This window comes from Scyliorhinus torazame, chromosome 5 (assembly GCF_047496885.1).
Source record: "Scyliorhinus torazame isolate Kashiwa2021f chromosome 5, sScyTor2.1, whole genome shotgun sequence".
Classification (NCBI taxonomy): domain Eukaryota; kingdom Metazoa; phylum Chordata; class Chondrichthyes; order Carcharhiniformes; family Scyliorhinidae; genus Scyliorhinus; species Scyliorhinus torazame.
Window position 1 is genome coordinate 244,705,790 of NC_092711.1, and position 21,983 is coordinate 244,727,772.

General features: G+C 45.8%; 1 protein-coding gene and 1 non-coding gene across 3 annotated transcripts; one reads left to right on the plus strand and one right to left on the minus strand.

Annotated features, from left to right (window-relative positions):
- The first annotated feature begins 1,269 nt into the window (after positions 1-1,269).
- LOC140422846 (U2 spliceosomal RNA) lies at positions 1,270-1,462 on the plus strand. Its single transcript, XR_011947628.1, has one exon. It is a non-coding gene; the product is annotated as a U2 spliceosomal RNA (small nuclear RNA).
- Positions 1,463-1,868: 406 nt separating this feature from the next.
- On the minus strand, positions 1,869-21,975 carry pin4 (protein (peptidylprolyl cis/trans isomerase) NIMA-interacting, 4 (parvulin)). Of its 2 annotated transcripts, none has more exons than XM_072505252.1 (4): positions 21,807-21,975; positions 18,345-18,412; positions 12,321-12,440; positions 1,869-2,063 (listed from the first exon to the last, which is right to left on the minus strand). In XM_072505252.1, exons 1-4 carry the CDS (start codon positions 21,838-21,840, stop codon positions 1,974-1,976), a joined length of 312 nt encoding a protein of 103 aa, XP_072361353.1. In that variant the 5' UTR covers positions 21,841-21,975; the 3' UTR covers positions 1,869-1,973. The 2 variants fall into 2 exon arrangements, with proteins under 2 accessions (XP_072361353.1, XP_072361352.1); XM_072505251.1 differs by lacking the exon at positions 1,869-2,063 and adding an exon at positions 10,645-11,130 and having other exon boundaries at positions 21,807-21,964.
- Between the last annotated feature and the right edge of the window lie 8 nt (positions 21,976-21,983).

Here is a 21,983-nt window from a genome sequence, read left to right on the forward strand (position 1 = left end):
TTCTCTGGGGGCTCAGGTTAGGTTTACAAAATTTGAATTTGATTTAAAAAAAAAAAAAAAATTTTTTTTAAAATCTGGGGCGGGATTCTCCCCTACCCGGCGGGGCGGGGGGGTCCCGGCGGGACAGAGTGGCGTGAACCACTCCGGCGTGGGGCCCGCCCCAGAAGGTGCAGAATCCTCCGCACCTTCAGGGGCTAAGCCCGCCCCGGAGTGGTTTGTGCCCCGCCGGCCGGCGGGAAAGGGGCTTGGCGCCACGCCAACCGGCACCGAAGGGCCTCTGCCAGCCGGCGCCAGTTGGCGCATGCGCGGGAGCGCCAGCGCGTGCTGGCGTCATCCCCACGCATCCGCAGATGGCTTCGTTTCTGCTCCTGGAATGGCGGACCAGTACAGCCTCTGGTGTGGAAGGATAGAGTGCCCCCACGGCACAGGCCCGCCCGCGGATCGGTAGGCCCCAATCGTGGGCCAGGCCACCATGGGGGCACCTCCCGGGGCCAGATCTCTTCCCCCCCCCCCCCCACCCCCCCACCCAAGAACCCCGGAGCCCGCCCGCGCCGCCAGTTCCCGCCGGTAAGGGACCTACTCCAATTTACACCGACGGGACTGGCAAAAGATGGGCGGAACTTCGGCCCATCGCAGGCCGGAGAATTCGGGCAGCCCTGGCGCCCATTGCACCGGACCCCGCCATTCTCTGAAGCGGGCGGTGCGACTCGCCGCGCCGATTTTTTTGGGGGGCTGGAAAATTAGGACGACGGCGGGGCGGGATTCACGCCGACCCCTGGCGATTCTCCGACCTGGCGAGCCGTTGGAGAATCCCGCCCCTGAAGTCTAATGATGACCATAAAACAGTTGTTTATAGAATTCATCGAATTTACAGTGCAGAAAGAGGCCATTCGGCCCATCGAGTCTGCACTGGCTCTTAGAAAGAGCACCCTAACTAAGCCCACACCTCCACCCTATCCCCATTACCCAGTAACCCCACCTATCCCCATTACCCAGTAACCCCACCCAACACTAAGGGCAATTTTGGACACTAAGGACAATTTAGCATAGCCAATTCACCTAACCCGCACATTTTTGGACTGTGGGAGGAAACCGGAGCACCCGGAGGAAACCCACGCACACACTGGGAGAACGCGCAGACTCCACACAGACAGTGACCCAATCTAGGAATCGAACCTGGGACCCTGGAGCTGTGAAGCAATTGTGCTATCCACAATGCTACTGTGCTGCCCAATTGTTAACTGTCATTTAAAAAAAATCATTGGTTCAATCACTTCTCAGCCTTTTGGCTAAGATCAAGTGTAATGTAGATTGAGCCTTTGGTTCAGATTTGGTATGTCTCTTGTGGGGACCATGAATTGGATTCAATTTGAATTAGTTTTTTGGAGCAGGCGAGGAGCTGGATTAGGGGTTCGCCCCGGACCCACACTCTGAGCCCTGGCTTGGTAACTCAGAAAAAGTTTTTTTTTAACTAAATAATAATAATTGGTTCATTATGACCCTTACAGAAGGAAAAGTGTCATCTGGACCTGGTCTGGCCTACATCTGACTAGATCCGCAGCAATGTGGTCGACTCTTAATTTCCCCCTGAAATGGCATAGTAAGCCACTCTGTTCAAGGACCATTAGGGATGGGCAACCATGAATTAATTTCCTCAACTTCTCCCTTCCCCTTTTCTGGAGACTATTTTTACTGGGCTATGGTTCCAACGATGTGAATGTCAACCGGCTGTTTTACATGGTTGTTAACAACAATTTGTATTTTCTAGCTCTCAATCTCCATAAGCTCCTGTATCCTGTCCTACACCAAGTCCGACTTGCCCATGATTCCTGTCCTTGGTACCTTATGAAGTGACCCACACAATGTCAAACTGTTAGCAATTTTTATTTTAGCAGTTAGAAGAAACATGCATGTTCTATGTATGTCATTCATGCAGATGTTCCAGTTTTGCATCACATTCTCCAATAGTCTGTTTACGTCAAATACGCTGTGGGCTGCACAGCAGACATCTCTATCCAACAAAAATAGATGTACTTGATCCTTGTCGAGCAGAGAATTATCATCTGTAATACAAAGTGAAATTGAATTCCATGATTCAAAAGTCTACTCTAAAGGTGTTTTGTGGTCTGTGCATCAAAGGGAAAAGTGGAAATATGAAAGTTTTCAAACTCACCATATCGTTTTACCAGATTTCTGCCGTGTGGCAGGAAAATTAAACCTATTTTATCTGTGCCAAGGAAAACTTATTTTGACCTCAATCCTTCTTATTTTCACTTAACAAGAAAGGAAGCCAATTAGCAGGCTCCCCTGCATCTACAAAATGCTGTGAAAGTTACAACATCAAAATGGTTTGTTCAATTTAACGAGTTAGTCGGAAGGGCTCGAGGGGTAGCGGTGCTGGTCAGCCAAAGGGTACGCTTCCAGATGGAGAGGGTGGTGGCAGATCAGGGGGGTAGATATCCCCGACTCGTTAAGACACACACAAACTGATTGTGGGGGGGGACTGGAACTTGGTGCAGGAGCCAAGGTTGGACAGATCACGGCTGCGCTCGCTGGTTCCATCAGGGCGAAGGCACTGGCTGGGTTAATGGTGGAAGTGGGAGGGGTGGACCCTTGGAGGTTCCTGTTCCCAAGGGAACGGGAGTACTCATTTTTCTCAGCAGTCCATAAGGCACACTTGCGGATCGACTTTGTGGTGAGGAAGGCTTTGCTGGCTGGGGTGAAGGGGTCGGAGTACTCGGCAATTGCAGTGTCAGATCGTGCTCCGCATTGGGTCGATATGATACTGGAGAAGGGTAGCTTAGAGGCCGGGGTGAAAACTGGATGTGGGGTTTTTGGGGAACCAAGTGTTCTGTGAGAAAATTGAAACGGTAATTAAGGAATATGTAGGTTTCAACTGTACGTGTGAGGTGTCGAAGGCAGTTGTCTGGGAGGCTCTAAAGGCAGTGGTGAGGGGTGAGATAATTTTGTTTAAGGCCAGGGTGGACAAAGAGGAACGGTTGGAGCGGAGAGGGTAATAGATGAGATGTTGGAGGTAGATAGGAGTTATGCAGAAGATGGGGACCCAGCGAAGCTGGAAAAGAGGAAGAAACTACAGACGAGCTTCGACCGACTGTCTACCAGGAAGGCAGTGCGCCAACTGAGACGAGCAAGGGATGCAGTTTATGAACATGGAGATAAGGATATATAAGTATGATAGCAGGTCAGCTCCGGAGGGAAGCAGCGGCAAGGGAAATTCTTCAGGTGAGGGATAGGGCAGGGAAGTTGGTGGTGGCACCGGAGCTGATTAACAAGGTTTTTGAGGAGTTTTATGAGAGGTGGTACAGGTCAGAGCCACCCGGGGGAGACCGTGAGATGCAGGAATTTCTAGATGGGTTGGAGTACCGGAGGCCAGGGAAGGGGGACAGGGCTACATTAGAAGGAGCAATAGTGGAGCAAGAGATAAAGGATGCGATTGGGAGGATGCAGTCGGGGAAGGTGGCAGGGCTGGATGGGTTCCGGTGGAATATTTTTAAAAATTCATGGTGGGGATGTTTGAAGAGGCGATAGGGAAGGGGGTGTTGCCACAAACCTTGGTAAAAAAAGATAAGGATCCGACAGAGTGTGGGTCGTATAGGTCCATATCAGTTCTGAACGTGGACACAAAAGTATTGGCGAAGGTACTGGCGGGTAGGCTGGAGGAGTGCCTCCCGAAGGTGATAGGTGAGGATCAGATGGGGTTCGTGAAAGGGAGGCAGCTTTTTTTGAACATTAGGAGGGTTTTGAACATCATTATGGCACCGGCGGAAGGGAAGGAAACAGAGGTGGTTGTGGCATTGTACGCCGAGAAGGCATTTGACCGGGTAGAATGGGGTGTACTTGATGGCAGTTCTGGAGCGGTTTGGGATTGGACCAAGATTTGTGAACTGGGTAAAGCTACTATATAAGTAGCCGAAGGCGAGTGTCCGCACAAACATCAGCTCGAGATACTTTTCTCTCCACCGTGGGACGAGGCAGGGATGTCCTATGTCCCCCCTGCTGTTTGCACTTCCGATTGAGCCGTTGGCCATCGCATTAAGAAGTTCGGGAGCATGGAAAGGAATAGTGCGGGGGGCGAGATAGAGCATAGGTTTTCCTTATATGCTGACGACTTGCTGTTACATGTGTCGAAACCGAGTGTGTTGATCGGGGGAATATTGGAGCTACTGCGGGTATTTGGGTCTTTCTCCGGGTACAAGCTGAACCTAGACAAGAATGAGTATTTTGTGGTGTCTCGGCCAGGGGTGGGGGGGCTGCCATTCCGTAGGGCAGGGACTCACTTTAGGTATCTGGGGGTGCAGGTTGCCTGGGAGTGGGGGAGGCTTCGCAGGTACAACATCTCTAGTTTGGTGGGGAGAGTGAAAGCCGATCTGGCAAGGTGGGATGGTCTTCCTCTGTCACTGGCGGGTCGGGTACAGGTGGTTAAAATGAATGTGTTGCCGCGATTTCTGTTTATTTTTCAATGCCTACCGATTTTCCTGCCAAAGACTTTTTTCATGGAGATTGAGGGAAGGATTACCTCGTTCATATGGGGAGGGAAGGATTACCTCGTTCATATGGGGAGGGAAGGTGGCCAGAGTGAGAAAGGTGCTGCTACAGAGGGGAAGGCAGGCAGGGGGTTTGGCTCTTCCGAACCTGATGTATTATTACTGGGCGGCGAATGTGGAGAAGGTGCGGAGCTGGGTAAGAGGGGTTGATTCCCAGTGGGTCAGAATGGAGGAGAGTTTGTACACAGCGCCGCTCCTGATAGCTCCGGGGAAATACTCAGGGAGTCCGGTAATAATAGCTTCATTGAAAATCTGGAGGCAGTTTCGCCAACACTTTGGGTTGGGGGCAGGGTCAAGGGAAATGCCGATTCGGGGGAACCACAGATTTGAGCCAGGGAGGTGGGATAGAAATTTCCGGAAATGGGAAGAGAAGGGGATTAAGACGCTAAAAGATTTGTTTCTTCGGGGTCGGTTTGCAGTATTGAAGGAGCTGGAAACAAAGTATGCGCTGGAGCTGGGAGAAATGTTTAGATACATGCAGGTTCGAGATTTTGCCAGAAAGGAGATACAGAGCTTCCCGGAGGAACCAGCCTCCACATTGCTGGAGGAGGTGCTGACGACAAGGGGACTGGAGAAGGGGGTAGTGTCAGCGGTGTACGGAGCTATTTTGGAAGAGGATAAGGCACCACTGGAAGGGCTCAAAGCAAAGTGTGAGGAAGAATTGGGTGAGGTCATAGAGGAGAGGGATTGGTGTGAGGTGCTCCGGAGAGTGAATGCCTCCACCTCGTGCGCGAAGTTGGGGCTGATACAGCTGAAGGCGGTATACAGAGTACACCTCACGAGGGCGAGGGTGAGCCGATTCTTTGAAGGAGAAGATGTTTGTGAATGTTGCGGGGGGGGGGGGGTCGCTAACCATGTTCATGTCTTGGTTCTGTCCAAAGCTAGAGGATTACTGGAAAGGCGTTTTTAGGGTAATTTCCAAGGTGGTGCATGTGAAACTGGACCCGGGTCCCCGGGAGGCCATATTCGGGGTGTCGGACCAGCCAGGGTTGGAAACGGGTGCGGAGCAGATATCATAGCCTTCGCCTCGTTGATTGCTCGGTGGCGGATCCTGATGGGATGGAGAGCAACCTCTCCACCCTGTGCCCTGGCGTGGCGGGGGGACCTGTTGGAATTCTTGACTCTTGAGACCGTTAAGTTTGAACTGAGGGGAAGGACGGAGGGGTTCTACAAGTCATTATTCATTATGCACTTTCAAGAACTGGATAACATCGAACATTAGTTGGGGGGGGGGGGGGGGATGGGTGGGGGGAGGGGGCTGTGTGATTTAAGGGTGACTATGGGTAATCCCTGATTCCTTTTTGTCATTTGTTTATGTAAACATGCGGGCCAACGTTTGGGGGTTGGTGGGAGGATGGGATCGTTGTTATTGTTATGGGATTGACATATTTGTTGCTGATTATTGTTGGTAGGTGTAAATTTGGGAGAAAATGTGAAAAAGGAGAATAAAAATATAAAACATTTTTTTTTTAACGAGTTGGTAATGGTGTTTATGCTCTACAGAAGCAGTCTTAACCCACGTGTTCACTTTGCTCCCATCGTCCGTTATCCTTTCCTTTAACAACCTAGTCTTACAAATAAACATGGTGCTGGATTCTCCATTCCTGAGTCGTAAGTGCTGACACCAATGGAGAATCCCTGAAAATCCCAGAAAACTGTTTTCGAGGCGGAGCATCCCGATTCAGCATCAAACCGGAGCCTGCCACAATTTTGGCGTCGGGAGCTATTCTCAGCCTGATCGAACACCCCAATTTCGACTTCGGCCATTGGAGAATCCCGCCCAAAGTCTGCTTCGGTCACAACCTGTTGTAGTACATTCCTCACCTCATACCTGACGCTGTAACTATTTTTCCTGCAGTCCTAAATCTACGAGCCTTCCATTTCAAAAAAGCATGTTTCGGTTTATTCTGTTTCATTCCTTCATAATTTTTAAACATACCCATCCACAAATCCCATTATCTTTTCTACTTCCATTGAACAGTCCTAATTTTACAAAGATTTTTGCTGCATTATAGATTGGCATATGGCATCCAAAATTGAAAGGTCGGGAACATATCTTCTATTGAATGTACAAATGTAAGAATGTGCAATTATAGGCTATTTTATGAATAGCTGAACTAACCTCTCCACAGGAATGAGCCATGGTTTCAAAGCTCAGACTAAGGGTACAGACAAAGGACCTAATGACAGAAGACCATAAGCATGAATCTCAGTCTTACCATTCACTGGTCAGTTATACAATAGGCTTCCATATGGGTCAAGTTTTATATTTTCAGAATGTCGTTTGACTAATTGGACACAATATGAAAGAACACCGAGATCAAGGTTGCAACAATTTTGGAGCTGATTTTAATTCTAAGTGAGTCCATGCATGTTTTTAAAATTTAAAGAATCAATCATTCTATTAGATGGAGTCATTAAGAAGAGAAATAATAATCATCTTTATTGTCACAAGTAGGCTTACATTAACACTGCAATGAAGTTACTGTGAAAAGCCCCTAGTCGCCAAATTCTGGCACCTGTTTGGGTACACAGAGAATTCAGAATGTCCGAATTACCTAACAGAACATCTTTTGGGACATGTGGGAGGAAACCGGAGTACCCGGAGGACACCCATACAGACATGGGGAGAATGTGCAGACTCCGCACAGTGACCCAAGCCGAGAATCAAACCTGGGAACCTGGCGCTGTGAAGAAACAGTGCTAACCACTGTGCTACCGTGTCGCTGGTACTAATTTTAAAATTCCGTTTAGATTGTAATACAATAGGCCCTGACTTAAAGTTGCAACTTCATGTGAAACAACTTAGATTTTCCCATCACAGCCATGTAAAAGCTGTTCTAAGATTCTGCAAGATATTTCTCATCAGAAAAAAACAAAGCGTTATACCCTGTATGTTATACCTTACATTTCTATGTTGGAAAATTAAATAACATTTAAAATAAATTTAAAATAGAAAACAAATATGCTCACTCTATTTACCTCCTGCTGGCTGCTGACCTGCTCACTGCACCTCCCACTCCTTGCCTCTTATTGAAAGGAGGATCTTATTAAAACATCCAAGTATACTGAGAGGCCTAGATAAGAGTGCACATGGAGAGGATGTTTCCAAAGCCACAGCCTCAGACTGACGAGATGATCCTTTAAAACTGAAATGAGGAATTTTTTCAGGCAGAGGGTGGTGAATCTGGAACTTTTTGCCGCAGAAGGCTGTGGTGTCCAAATCACAGTGTCTTTAAGAGATAAATATGGGTGGGACAGTGGTTAGCACTGCTGTCTCACGGTGCCGAGGACCCGGACTCAATCCCGGCCTCGGATAACTGTCCGTGTGGAGTTTGCACATTTTCTCCGTGTCTGCGTGGGCCTCCCCCACAACTCAAAAAGATGTGCAAGGTAGTAAATTGGCCATGCTAAATTGCCCTTTAATTGGAAAAAAAATTGGGTACTCTATATAAAAAGAGATAGGTTATTGCTCAATAAGGGGATCGGGTTATGGGGAGATGGCAGGAGAATGGGGTTGAGAAACATATCAGGTATGATTGAATGGTGGAGCAGATTCAATGGGCCGAATGGCCCAATTCTGCTCCTATGTCTTATGACCATCTCCATCAAGAGAGAATCCAACTATCCCCCCATGAGATTCAATGGCATTAACATCAGTAAAATCCTCCACTGTCAACATCGTTGACCAGGAGCTGAACTGACTACTACTATAAATAGAAGCTAGAAGAGCAGGTCAGAGGCAGGGAAATCTGTAGAGAGTAAGTCACCTCCTGCCTGATCAAAGTCTGTCCACCATCTACAAGGCATAATTAAATCAGGAGTGGGATGGAATAATCTCCCCTTGCTTGAGTAAGCGTGGTTCCAACAAGACTCAAGAAACTCACTACCATCCAGGACAAAGCAGTGTTTGATTGCCACCATTCCATCACCTTAAACTTCCACTCCCTCCACCACTGACTCACAGTGGCAGCAGTAAATACCATCTACGCGATGCAATGTAGCAACTCACTCAAGTCTCCTTCGACAACACAGTCCAAAATTGCAATCTCTGCCGACAAGGGCAGCAGATAAATGAGAACACCACCACCTGTACGTTCCCCTCCAAGCCATCATCATCCGGAATTGGAACTATATTGTCATCCCCTCATTCAGAGGTTCAAAATCTTGGACCTCCCTCCTAGTAGCACTGTGGGTTTACTTACCCCACTTACACCACATGGACTGCAGCGGTTCAAGAAAGCGGCTGATCATCACCTTCTCACTGGTAATTAGGGATCGGTACAATGCCCACGTACCATTAACATTTTTTTTTAAAGGTCTTCCTTTTTTCTCGGGACTTGTTTCTGTTGCTTTTGACTGACAACTCTCTATCCCCATTAAGGTCGTTGAGCCTGTTCCTAGCATGCTATCGCTGTAGGGCAATCTTTAGACTTATTTTGGGAGGCGTGCACCAATTGCAGGGTGAGGAAGAATGCATCTTCCTGTAAAATTCAGCCCTTCATGACACTTGTGGGCAACAGTGCTCAATGACTGTAAGCGTGAGAAATTTGTTGCTTCACAGTGGCAGGGTCCCAGGTTCAGTTCCCAGCTTGGGTCACTGTCTGTGCGGATTCTGCACGTTCCTCCTGTGGTTGCGTGGGTTTCCTCTGGCTGCTCCAGTTTCCTCCCACAAGTCCCGAAAGACGTGCTGTTAGGTGAATTGGACATTCTGAATTCTCCGTGTACCCGAACAGACGCTGGAATGTGGCAACTAGGGGATGTTCACAGTAACTTTATTGCAGTGTTAATGTAAGCCTACTTGTGACACTAAGAAAGATTATTATTATGTTTTCACTCAGGAAGTCTTGCTATCCACAAACTGCAATCTTGACAAACTGCACTGCCATATCTCAGTCTTATTTTTATAGATGGAAATATCTATTCTTTTAGTTTTTAGGCCAGTTAACTGTTTAGCAAACTGGTAAAAGCACAAATCGAATAACTGTAACTGACATGGAACACTCCACACTCTGTGCTCACTATAACACTGTCTAGTGTTTGTTGCTTGGCTCCCAATAGCCTCTGCTGCTTCTGATGGCGTTTGTGTGCTGTTTAAATCTGCTGTTCGGATAAACTCTTGAGGCTGGATTCCCGAGCTGAATGGATGCTACTGGAAACATAATCCACTCAATTAACATGGTAATCTGCAGTCACAGATTGCAGCAGAATTTTTTTTACCGTTATACACCTTTTGAGTCTCATTCTCATCAGTCAGCTTCCAGGTCACAATAAATACCCTCTATACATGCAATCGCACATGGCGCCGTGGACCCGGGTTCAATCCCAGCCCCGGGTCACTGCTCATGTGGTGTTTGCACTTTCTCCCTGTGTCTGCGTGGGTATCACCCCCACAACCCAATGATGTGGATTGGCCACGCTAAATTGCCCCTTAATTAAAAATGTTTTTTTTTTTTAAATTCACGCCATTACTGACAGCTGATTGTTGCACTTTTTAAAATTCTAATGAGGAGAAATTAGTTCACATGGTGCCCGCCCTTGTGTAGGCTTACCTCAATTCCCTGGGAGTGAGCACAGCGACCATTGCCTGTGAGAATTTCCTCATTGTTTTTAATGAAGAATACTGTGCAGCGCTATGCAAGTACGTTTCTTCCCCTGAATGTTAAAACTAAATTTTAGGCCGGCTACTTACCAAATTCGAAACTTCCCACTCTGTTTACAATGCAATACCGCAATCTGTGATTAGGTTCTGTGCTCAGCTGCAAGACATTTTCATTGGTGTAATTAAATTGCAAAAGTACACTATTAAGATGCATGGTTGGCCATGACAACTGTTCAAGAGGTCATATAACTGCCTCAACTGAGACGAAGTAATTGGTAACTCAGAACAGATTTATCGATTAAACCTGTGGCCTTCCTCTTCTGCATAGTTCTATATTGCAGAGTGGTCAGTTACTCACTGAGGTAGCGGAAAGATTACCAAAACCATTTTTGTAGATTTTCATCTCATAAAACCAGGGCTGACAATAAATTTTAAAAATCATAGATTAAACTTTAAATAAGTTTTACAATGCAGGAATTGTGTTTAACATTATACTGTTTATCTTGATATGTTCCACCAACAAATCAAATGAAATAGTACAAACTTGCAATGGTTTTTCTCTGGATGAAAAGTAACGGTATAGCATAGCCACTTTTGTAGGAGGGATAGGATATCAAAAAAAGGAGTAATTCCTTATCCATCCATGTGTTTCTTTGCAGACAGTGAAAGTAATACTACTGGAGCCCTGAAAGCAGGCTGCTAGTTTATTCTTTGTTGCAATTGGTTTGGGTCTGCAGAAAGAAGGAAAAATGGTTCCATTTTTATTCAAAAAGTATGGTTTTACTGAGAACTGAAAATAAAATGTTACTTTTTTCCCTCAACCATGATGATATGATAGCCAAATTTAGTTTTGACAGGGGGGTCAGTGTAAATAGGTTTGTCTGTTGTGCTGTTGGACAGAGCAAAAGCAGCATCCTGGAAGGGTCCCACCATTGAACCTCTAGTCATCCATCCCAGATCGCCCTAAGAGGGAAAACAATCATTTTCAATTTATTTGATAAGTGTAGAACAAAAAACATTTAAATATGTGCATTTGTCGATTAATTGTGTTTAAGTCTTGCAGGCAAAGTTACACAAATAGCCTAGCCCCAACTTTTAACTGAACTGTATTTGCTGGCCAAATAATACACAGAATGTTAAATCACGGACAGGGAATGGTATAAGTGGTGCCTGCATCCAGGAGCGGTAGTTGGATGGGATGTCAGCTTTCACAACATGTTTTGAATCGAGTGCTATTGCGTTTGTGCAGTTTAATACATTATCATATCAGAATGTCACCATTGGGAATTGAGAAAATATGACAGCCCATCCGTCCAGACAAGTTTGTAGGATGACATTTAATGATAATATTTCAACAAATGAACCCAGTCGAGTAAAAACATTCTTCAGTTCTTCACTGAAAGAATGTGCATTTCACCAATCTGATCAAAGCATGTAATCCAGTGACCGTATAACTCTGAACAACTAAGCAGTTTGTAGTGAATACATATCTGCTCCTTCAATGGCAGTTATGAACACTGCCAAAATGGCCCAAGGTATCGCTTCTCGGCCATTTGGCAAAGATGAGCGCCAGGTCAAGTGTAATGCCTGGATCTGGTATGTCTCTCTTGTGGGGACCATGAATTGGATTCAATTTGAATTGGATTTTGGAGCAGGCAAGGAGCTGGATTAGCGGTTTGCCCCTGTCCACACTCTGAGCTCTGGCTTTGTAACTCTGATGAAGTAATTTTTAAAAATGGCCCACGGTGAAAGTGAAAGTTGCTATAGTTCCTGCTCTCTCCTATGAGAGAACGAGCCGACTGATGATGATTTAACCTGCGGGTCACCACACCTCAGGCGATGGGCAAGATTGAGAAGGTGGGGCCTTCAGGGATAACCTCAGCAGATACGGGAATTGCCAAACGTAATGATGCAGTAAATCTAGATGTCTACACTTCAATGAACAAGTCAACGCTGAAATGTTCCGTGAGTATTTTTTTTATCATGAAATCGTATAGGTTCAATGTAATGCCAGAGGAAGCAGTAAAAAGCAGATAAAAATTGAAGCCATATTGCATTTAGTAACAAGCAGTTTGACAACTGCACCAAGTATTACTGCTAAAAATCATATGCATTATAGTAACTATTTCCACATGTTTTCAGTTACTACTTACTCCTTGTCTGGCTTTGTCTTCACTGTATTGGCTCGCCACTTCATTAAATTTCATCCCAGACTTCAACTTCTCCATAGCTTCCATGATTTTACTGTGTTTTTCACAGAGAATGTGCCTCACCTGCAACATGTGTTCAGGATGTCAAATAGATGTCGCTCATTAGGATTTTTATGAAACATGCTTGAATTTTTAAACAAGGAAAAATAATTCAAACTAGAACTTCCGTGATGGGATAGTGCTCAAATCCTGGATTGCACTTGAGTCTACAAACTCTGACTCAGGGCTGAGAGTATTATGACTGGGCTTCATAGAAGCTTGGATCAAACAAAATATTTGACCGCAAGATGCAGAAAAACATGCAGGAATCTTCTCCACTTCATTTTCCATTGTGATCACCCTGGGCTGTACGGTGTGTGACCAATAAATTACAAAGGTACCTAGTTTCATAGAAGCCATAAAATCACTATAGTGCAGGAGGCCGTTCAGCCCATCGAGTCTGCACCAACCCTCCAAAAGAGCACCTTACCTAGGCCCACTCTATCCCTTTAACCCCATAACGCCATCTAACCTGCATATCTTTGGACTGGGAGGAAACCAGAGCACCCTGAGGAAACTCACGCAGACACGGGGAGAACGTGCAAACTCCACACAGACACCCAAGGCTAAAATCGAACCAAGGTCCCTGGCTTTGCTCAACTTGTTTGACATCAGCTTAGCTATTCTAATTAAATGGTAGTAAAGAAGTTAAATTTACAATTTCCATTGTAGAGTATTTTCACACAAATTTATTACACTATTAAGTATATTAACATAATCTACCCTTGATCTTTCAAAGTTGCTCTTGTATTTTTTTTTTATTCATTCATGGGATGTGCCGGCATTTATTGCCCATCCCTTGAGGGGCAGTTAAGAGTCAACCACAGTGCTGTAGGTCTGGAGTCACATGTACAAAGAACAAAGAAAATTACAGCACAGGAACAGGCCCTTCGGCCCTCCCAGCCTGCGCCAATCCAGATCCTTTATCTAAACCTGTCTCCTATTTTCCAAGGATCTACTTCCCTCTGTTCCCCACCCGTTCATATATCTGTCTAGATGCATCTTGAAAGATGCTATCGTGCCCGCCTCTACCACCTCCGCTGGCAAAGCGTTCCAGGCACCCACCACCCTCTGCGTAAAAAACTTTCCACGCACATCTCCCTTAAACGTTCCCCCTCTCACCTTGAAATCGTGACCCCTTGTAATTGACACCCCCACTCTTGAAAAAGGCTTGTTGCTATCCACCCTGTCCATACCTCTCATAATTTTGAAGACCTCAATCAGGTCCCCTCTCAACCTCCGTCTTTCCAACGAAAACAATCCTAATCTACTCAACCTTTCTTCATAGCTAGCACCCTCCATACCAGGCAATATCCTGGTGAACCTCCTCTGCACCCTCTCTAAAGCAGCCACATCCTTCTGGTAATGTGGCGACCAGAACTGCACGCAGTATTCCAAATGTGGCCTAACCAAAGTCCTATACAACTGTAACATGACCTGCCGACTCTTGTACTCAATACCCCGTCCGATGAAGGCAAGCATGCTGTATGCCTTCTTGACCACTCTATCGACCTGCGTTGTCACCTTCAGGGTACAATGGACCCGAACTCCCAGATCTCTCTGTACATCAATTTTCCCCAGGACTCTTCCATTTACCGTATAGTCTGCTCTTGAATTAGATCTTCCAAAATGCATCACCTCGCATTTGCCTGGATTGAACTTCATCTGCCATTTCTCTGCCCAACTCTCCAATCTATCTATATTTTGCTGTATGCTCTGACAGTCCTCCTCGCTATCTGCAACTCCACCAATCTTAGTATCATCTGCAAACTTGCTAATCAGACCACCTATACCTTCGTCCAGGTCATTTATGTATATCACAAACAACAGTGGTCCGAGCACGGGTCCCTGTGGAACACCACTAGTCACCTTTCTCCATTTTGAGACACTCCCTTCCACCACTACTCTCTGTCTCCTGTTGCCCAGCCAGTTCTTTATCCATCTAGCTAGTACACCCTGAACCTCATACGATTTCACTTTTTCCATCAACCTGCCATGGGAAACTTTAACAAACATCTTACTGAAGTCCATGTATATGACATCTACAGCCCTTCCCTCATCAATTAACTTTGTCATTTCCTCAAAGAATTCTAGTAGGTTTGTAAGACACGACCTTCCCTCCACAAAACCATGCTGCCTATCATTGATAAGTCTATTTTCTTCCAAATGTGAATAGATCCTATCTCTCAGTATCTTCTCCAACAGTTTGCCTACCATTGACATCAAGCTCACAGGTCTATAATTCCCTGGATTATCCCGGCTACCCTTCTTAAACAAAGGGACAACATTAGCAATTCTCCAGTCCTCCGGGACCTCACCCGTGCTCAAGGATGCTGCAAAGATATCTGTTATTTCGTCCCTCGCTTCCCTCAGTAACCTTGGATAGATCCCATCCGGACCTGGGGACTTGTCTACCTTAATGCCTTTTAGAATACCCAAAACTTCCCCTTTCCTTATGCCGACTTAACCTAGACTATTTAAACATCCATCCCTAGCCTCAACATCCGTCATGTCCCTCTCCTTGGTGAATACCGATGCAAAGTACTCATTAAGAATCTCACCCATTTCCTCTGACTCCAGTCATAAATTCCCTCTTTTGTCTTTGAGTGGGCCAATCCTTTCTCTAGTTACCCTCTTGCTCCTTATATACGAATAAAAGGCTTTGGGATTTTCCTTAACCCTGTTAGCCAAAGATATTTCTTTTTTAAAAAAAAAAATATATTTTATTCAAGATTTTTTGGCCAAACATAACATTACATGGTTTTTCTTTTAAACAACAATAAAGCAATATAAATAACAGTGGCCAGTTTTAAACAAGTAAATAAATAATATATAAAAAGAAACAAAAACAAAACTAAATGGCAACTGCCTTGTCAAAGATAGTTACTCTCCAAAAATACAATCCAACAGTCCAATATACATTACCTCTAGCAAATGTCTATACATATACAATGACATCCCAAAGAGCCCGCCCGGATCCTCCCCCCCTCCCCCCTGGGTTGCTGCTGTTGTCTTTCTTTCTTTTCATTCCCTCTATCGTTCTGTGAGGTAGTTGACGAACGGTTGCCACCGCCTGGTGAACCCTTGAGCCGAACCCTTTAATACGAACTTGATCCGTTCTAACTTTATAAACCCTGCCAAGTCGTTTATCTAGGTCTCCACGCCCGGGGGTTTGGCTTCCTTCCACATAAGCAATATCCTGCGCCGGGCTACTAGGGACGCAAAGGCCAATACATCAGCCTCTCTCGCCTCCTGCACTCCCAGCTCTTCTGCAACCCCGAATATAGCCAACCCCCAGCTTGGCTCGACCCGGACCCCCACCACCTTCGAAAGCACCTTCGCCACCCCCACCCAGAACCCCTGTAATGCCGGACATGACCAGAACATGTGGGTGTGATTCGCTGGGCTTCTCGAGCATCTCCCACACCTATCCTCCACCCCAAAAACTTTACTGAGCCGTGCTCCAGTCATATGCGCCCTGTGTGGAACCTTGAATTGTATCAGGCTTAGCCTGGCACACGAGGACGACGAGTTTACCCTACGTAGGGCATCAGCCCACAGCCCCTCCTCAATCTCCTCCCCCAGCTCTTCTTCCCATTTCCCTTTCAGCTCATCTACCATGATCTCCCCCTCGTCCCTCATTTCCCTGTATATGTCCGACACCCTACCATCCCCCACCCATGTCTCTGAGATCACTCTATCCTGCACCTCCTGCGTCGGGAGCTGCGGGAATCCCTCACCTGTTGCCTCGCAAAAGCCCTCAGTTGCATATACCGAAATGCATTCCCTTGGGGCAACCCATATTTTTCCGTCAGCGCTCCCAGACTCGCAAACGTCCCATCTACGAACAGACCTCTCAATTGTACTATCCCAGCTCTTTACCATGCTCCAAATCCCCCATCCATTCTCCCCGGAACAAACCTATGGTTATTTCTTATCGGGGACCGCACCGAGGCTCCCGTCCTTCCCCCATGCCGTCTCCACTGCCCCCAAATTTTTAATGTTGCCACCACTACCGGGCTTGTAGTGTATTCCTTCGGTGAAAACGGCAACGGTGCCGTCACCATTGCTTGTAAACTGGTCCCCTTGCAGGACGCCCTCTCCAATCTCTTCCACGCCGCTCCCTCTCCTTCTCCCATCCACTTACACACCATTGAAATATTGGCAGCCCAGTAATAATCATTTAGGCTCGGTAGTGCCAACCCCCCCCCCCCATCCCTACTACGCTGCAAGAACCCCCTCCTCACTCTCGGGGTCTTCCCGGCCACACAAAACTCATAATGCTTTTCTCAATTCTCTTAAAAAAAGCCTTCGTGACCATCACCGGGAGGCACTGAAACACAAAGAGGAATCTCGGGAGAACCACCATTTTAACCGCCTGCACCCTACCCGCCAGTGACAGGGACACCATGTCCCATCTCTTGAAGTCCTCCTCCATCTGTTCCACCAATCGTGTTAAATTAAGCCGGTGCAAGGTTCCCCAATTCTTGGCTATCTGAATTCCCAAGTATCGGAGGTCTCTTGTTACCTTCCTCAGCGGTAAATCCTCTATTTCCCTGCTCTGCTCCCCCGGATGCACCACACACAACTCACTTTTCCCCATGTTCAATTTATACCCCGAAAAATCCCCAAACTCCCCAAGTATCCGCATTATCTCTGGCATCCCCTCCACCGGGTCCGCCACATACAACAACAAATCATCCGCATACAGAGATACCCGATGTTCTTCTCCTCGCCTAAACACTCCCCTCCACTTCCTGGAACCCCTCAGTGCCATGGCCAGGGGCTAGCCAAAGATATTTCTTGACCCCTTTTAGCCCTCTTTATTGTGTGTTTGAGATTTGTCCTACTTTCCTGATATTCCTCCAAAGCTTCATGAGTTTTAAGTCGCCTAGATCTTATGTATGCTTCCTTGTAGGCCAGACCGGGTAAGGATAGCAGATTTCCTTCCCTAAAGGACATTAGTGAACCAGATGGATTTTTCTGACAGTAAACAATGGTTACATGGTCATCATTAGACTTTTAATTCCAGATTTTTATTGAATTCAAATTTCACAATCTGCAGTGGCGAGATTTGAACCTGCGTCCGCAAAGCATTACTCTGGGTCTCTAGTTTACTTGTCCAGTGACAATACCACTATGCCACTACCTCCCTGTTTAATTATCTAGTAATTTGAACTGAGCAACATAAATAACATAAGAAAGTGAGAATTTAGTGCTCACAAATTGAAATTATTCGATATTTCTATTGAAAGCAGATTGTGCTATCTTCTTATTGCAATAATGCAAGATAATGCTTGTATTTATACAAGAGCTCCCACGTCAAAGGATTTTACACAATAGTACATAAATTACTCTTTGTAAAACTATTTTGCTGTCAAAAAGAGGAACTAATCTGCCAAAAGCACCCATATTAATTACTTTTTATATTGGTACTGGTTAAGAGAATAATCTTTGCTGGATATCAGGGCAGTTTTCCACTCTTCCTCAATTTTAAAAATTGGATCTTCAACATTCACTCGAAGCACCATGAAAATCAGGTTTGAATTTGATGTTTGATCCCTCACTACTGCACTGGAATATTTGCCTAGATTATACATTTATTACTTTTTTAAATTTTGTTTTTTAAAATAAATTTAGAGTACCCAATTCTTTTTTTTGTCCAATTAAGGGGCAATTTAGCAGGGCCAATCCACCTACCCTGTTGTGGGGGTGAGACCCAAGCAGACACGGGGAGAGGGTGCAAACTCCACACCGATAGTGATCTGGGGCCGGGACCGAACCCGGGTCCTCAGCGCCGTGAGGCAACAAACCACTGCGCCACCGTGCACCTATATATTTATTCCTGATGTGGCTTTTGAACCAATAGCCTATAATTCAAAGGTAAGGGTATTATAAAAGAAGCTAGTTGATACTCTGATCGCTTACCTTCACTGCATTACCTCCTTTGGACCCTTTATCTTTCTTATCAGTAGTATCACCACCAGCTGCGCCACCTTAAATGTACAAAAATCCAATATGATTCGTTATCTACAAAGCAAATGCATTGGTAACTCATAATTCACAGGAATTCAGCCAATGGTTGCATGATCCAGAGGTACAGCCGTACTGTTTTTTAAGTTTTAGACTATTAACGAGCTAAAGTTTGATTCCCCAAAGAATAAGCAATAATAACTTGTTAGTTTATCTCTTTTTAAAAATAAATTGAAAGTACCCAATTCTCTTTTTTTTTTCAATTAAAGGGGCAATTTACCATGGCCAATCCACTTACGCTGCACATCTTTGGGTTGTGGGGATGAGATTTACGCAGACACGGGGAGAATGAGACATGGGGTGGCACGTAGCACAGTAGTTAGCACTGTTGCGTCACAGCGCCAGGGTCCCGAGTTTGATTCCCGGCTTGGGTCACTGTCTGTGCAGAGTCTGCATGTTCTCCCTGTGTCTGGGTGGGTTTCCTCCGAGTGCTCCGGTTTCCTCCCACAAATCCCGAAAGATGGGCTTGTTAGATGAATTGGACATTCTGAATTCTCCCTCAGTGTACCCTAACAGGCGCCGTAGTGTGGTGACTAGGGGATTTTCACAGTAACTTCACTGCAGTGTTAATGTAAGCCTACTTGTGACACTAATAAAGATTATTATTATGTGCAAACTCCAAATGGACAGTGACATTAGTCTATCTCAACAACTGAAAAATGCCTCATTGATATTATGTCCATATATGTCAATGGATGTATGTACTTGGTATTGGGCTTCCTTTTGCACTCCAAACACAGAAATAAAAAGTTAGAGACACAAATTCAGGCTGTCATTCAGGTCTTTAAACAAAACTGTAAAAGCAAACCTTCACAAGACTTGTAAGGAGGATTCAAGAGGGTAGTGAGGAATTATTTTGTTTCAGCCAAGCAAAATGCCCCACTGATATAAAGAAGCATAGCATGTTCATTTATTTTGAATTATTACATGAGGACAAGTAGCACTGATTGAATTAAGTGAACTTGAACGTAATTGTTGTGTTCCCTTGATGTGAAATAAGACACTTAATAATTTATATCTGGCAAGATGCTTTCTGAGTCGACCTTCAAAAACACTGGATGGAGATTTGTGCAATGTACGTGAATGTCCAGTTGAAAGTGGTAAAGGGTTTTGATGTTACAACCTGTATTACATTGTGATATAAGTAAATATAGGTGTATACGGGTTTACTCCAGCACTTAAAGGACACTCCATTTACTCTTTCAATGTAGGATTAGATTGGTTTACTGTCACATGTACCGATGTACATTGAAAAGTTGTTGTGTGTGCAGCTCAAACAGACCATTCTGTACATGAAAAGAAAATATAGGGCAAACATAAAATACATAATGTAAATACATAGACACAGGCATCGGGTAAAGATGTGTGAAGAGATCAGGTCAGTCCATAAGAGGGTCGTTTAGGTGTCTGGTAACAGCAGGGAAATGTGCCCATGCAACTGCAAGGGGCCACAAAACTGAACAGACATTTTGACCCAATATGTGCATTGTCTGACAGCAAGTGTTCAGAAGTCATACCTTGACCAGGTTTCCCCCCTCCTAAGTCCAAGGGCACATGAACTAATCAAATCATCTGCACCCAGTGCAAAATTAGGCCAAGGAAGAAACGTGCAAACTTTGACATACCCAACTATACCTAACATACCATTTTGCATCATAGAAAAGTAATCTGGCGCATGCTCATTTTAAAATGCAAAATATAAATATATTACATCAAGGGCTGCACTGTACAGCCCCTAAAATAAGATCCACCATTTTTTAAGTAACCATTTTCATTGTGAGTGTGGATAAAACATAATATGTTGGTTAGATTTGGACATATAGGGCATGATTCTCTGGCTGCGTTGCGCTCAACTGAGAGCACTACCTGGCTGGAGAATCCGGGGAGAGACCCCCCAAGGGCTTCCCGGCAGCCTCCATGCCTCGTGGGATTCACCCAAGAACTGAGAAGCATCGGAATCGGAATTCTGCCCAAAAGGGACGGGACCAAATGGCTCACGCTGAAGTAGGTCTTAAACCTACTTAAGGCCTACCTACCCGGGATTTACCGGTCTCCCTCGATTCACTGGCCCCAGGGGGCTGCAGCCGGGCACTGATCATTCCTGGTCCACAAGAACGTGGACAAGGCGGGACGGAACGGAGGGCCTCCCGGGCCATTGGAGACCCCTGGGTCGCCAGGATTAGTGCAAGGTGACCCCCTGGAATGTGGGCACCTTGGCACTGCCATCCTGGCTCTGCCAAGCTAGCAAGAGCACTATCCAGATACGAAGATGGCATTGCAAGGGTGCCTAGGTGGCATTGCCAAGGGTCCAAGCCCGAGGGGCCTATGCCCATGAAAGGAGGGGGGGGGGGGGGGAGAGAGGAGGTTTGAAGGGTGGGGGTGTGCAGGGCAGGTAAGTAGGGAGAATGGGGGTCCTGAAAGGGGGGGGGGTGCTGTAAGGGAGTTAGGGGTGTCCTCACGTGGAGGGTGTGGGGTAGTGCCCATATGTGTGGGGAGTGACATTTTCCATGGGTGGGGGAGTGGGGGACTCACAAGCTCACTTAGAGATTGGGGCACTTTCAAAATGGTGACCCGATCTCGGAGTTCAGTTCCCCAATGCTGAAAGAAATTCTAAGTGTAAGCTAAACCGGTGAGAAACTCCCTTGGGCCCAAAAGGTGACTAAGGGGGGGGGATTCTCTGGTCTGCCACCGTGTTTTCCGGTGCGGCGTGCACCACTGGCAGTGGGATTCTCCGTTCCTGCAGAAGGCCAAAGGAATTTCACATTGTGGCCACCCCATTCCATCAGAAACCCACGGGTGTGGGTGCCCTCCTGGCAGACCAGGGGATCCTGTTGTGGTGAATTCCGCTGTAAGTATCATTGGATAACGGTGGAAAACTTGCTGGCAGAGCCGGTAGAAAATTCCCTGAACAACCCGCCACAAATGAACTTAGAAATTTTACAGGAGAATCGCGCCCATATTTTTCCCTTAGCATACGAGCTGTTGAAAATCAGCAATCCTGACCAGACTGTCACCTCGAAGCAATTTCAGTCAGTATTTGCACTCACAACCAGCAAGAATTATATAAAAGCCATTTAATTAACAGCCATTATCACCAGGCACTCTTTCATCTGGGCCACGCTTAAGGCCAACCTCCATTGTAGACATTTGTTGATCAATCTCGCCTCTCTTACTTCCATTTATTACTCAATATCCACCTCTGTATTTTACAGGAGCATTCCAAATGCAAGCTTTTTTTTGTAAGGGTGAGAATGTATAACAGCAAACGATCCTCTTCCAGATATATTTTCACAAGCAATAACATTTAACTTGAATCCGAATACTGATACGATGAGCCAAACTTAAAACTAAACACACCTTTCCCACTCTTAGACTTCCCTTTAGGAGGCATGTTGCCCTGGAGAGAGCGAGAGAGAGAGAGACAGCCAGACACCAACCGCCTGACAGAATTCCTGCAGAACACAAGCTGCCAAGTAACCAACCTGACGGGCTATTTCATTTATTACCCCACGAGAGTGCGGTATCGAGGTGTTC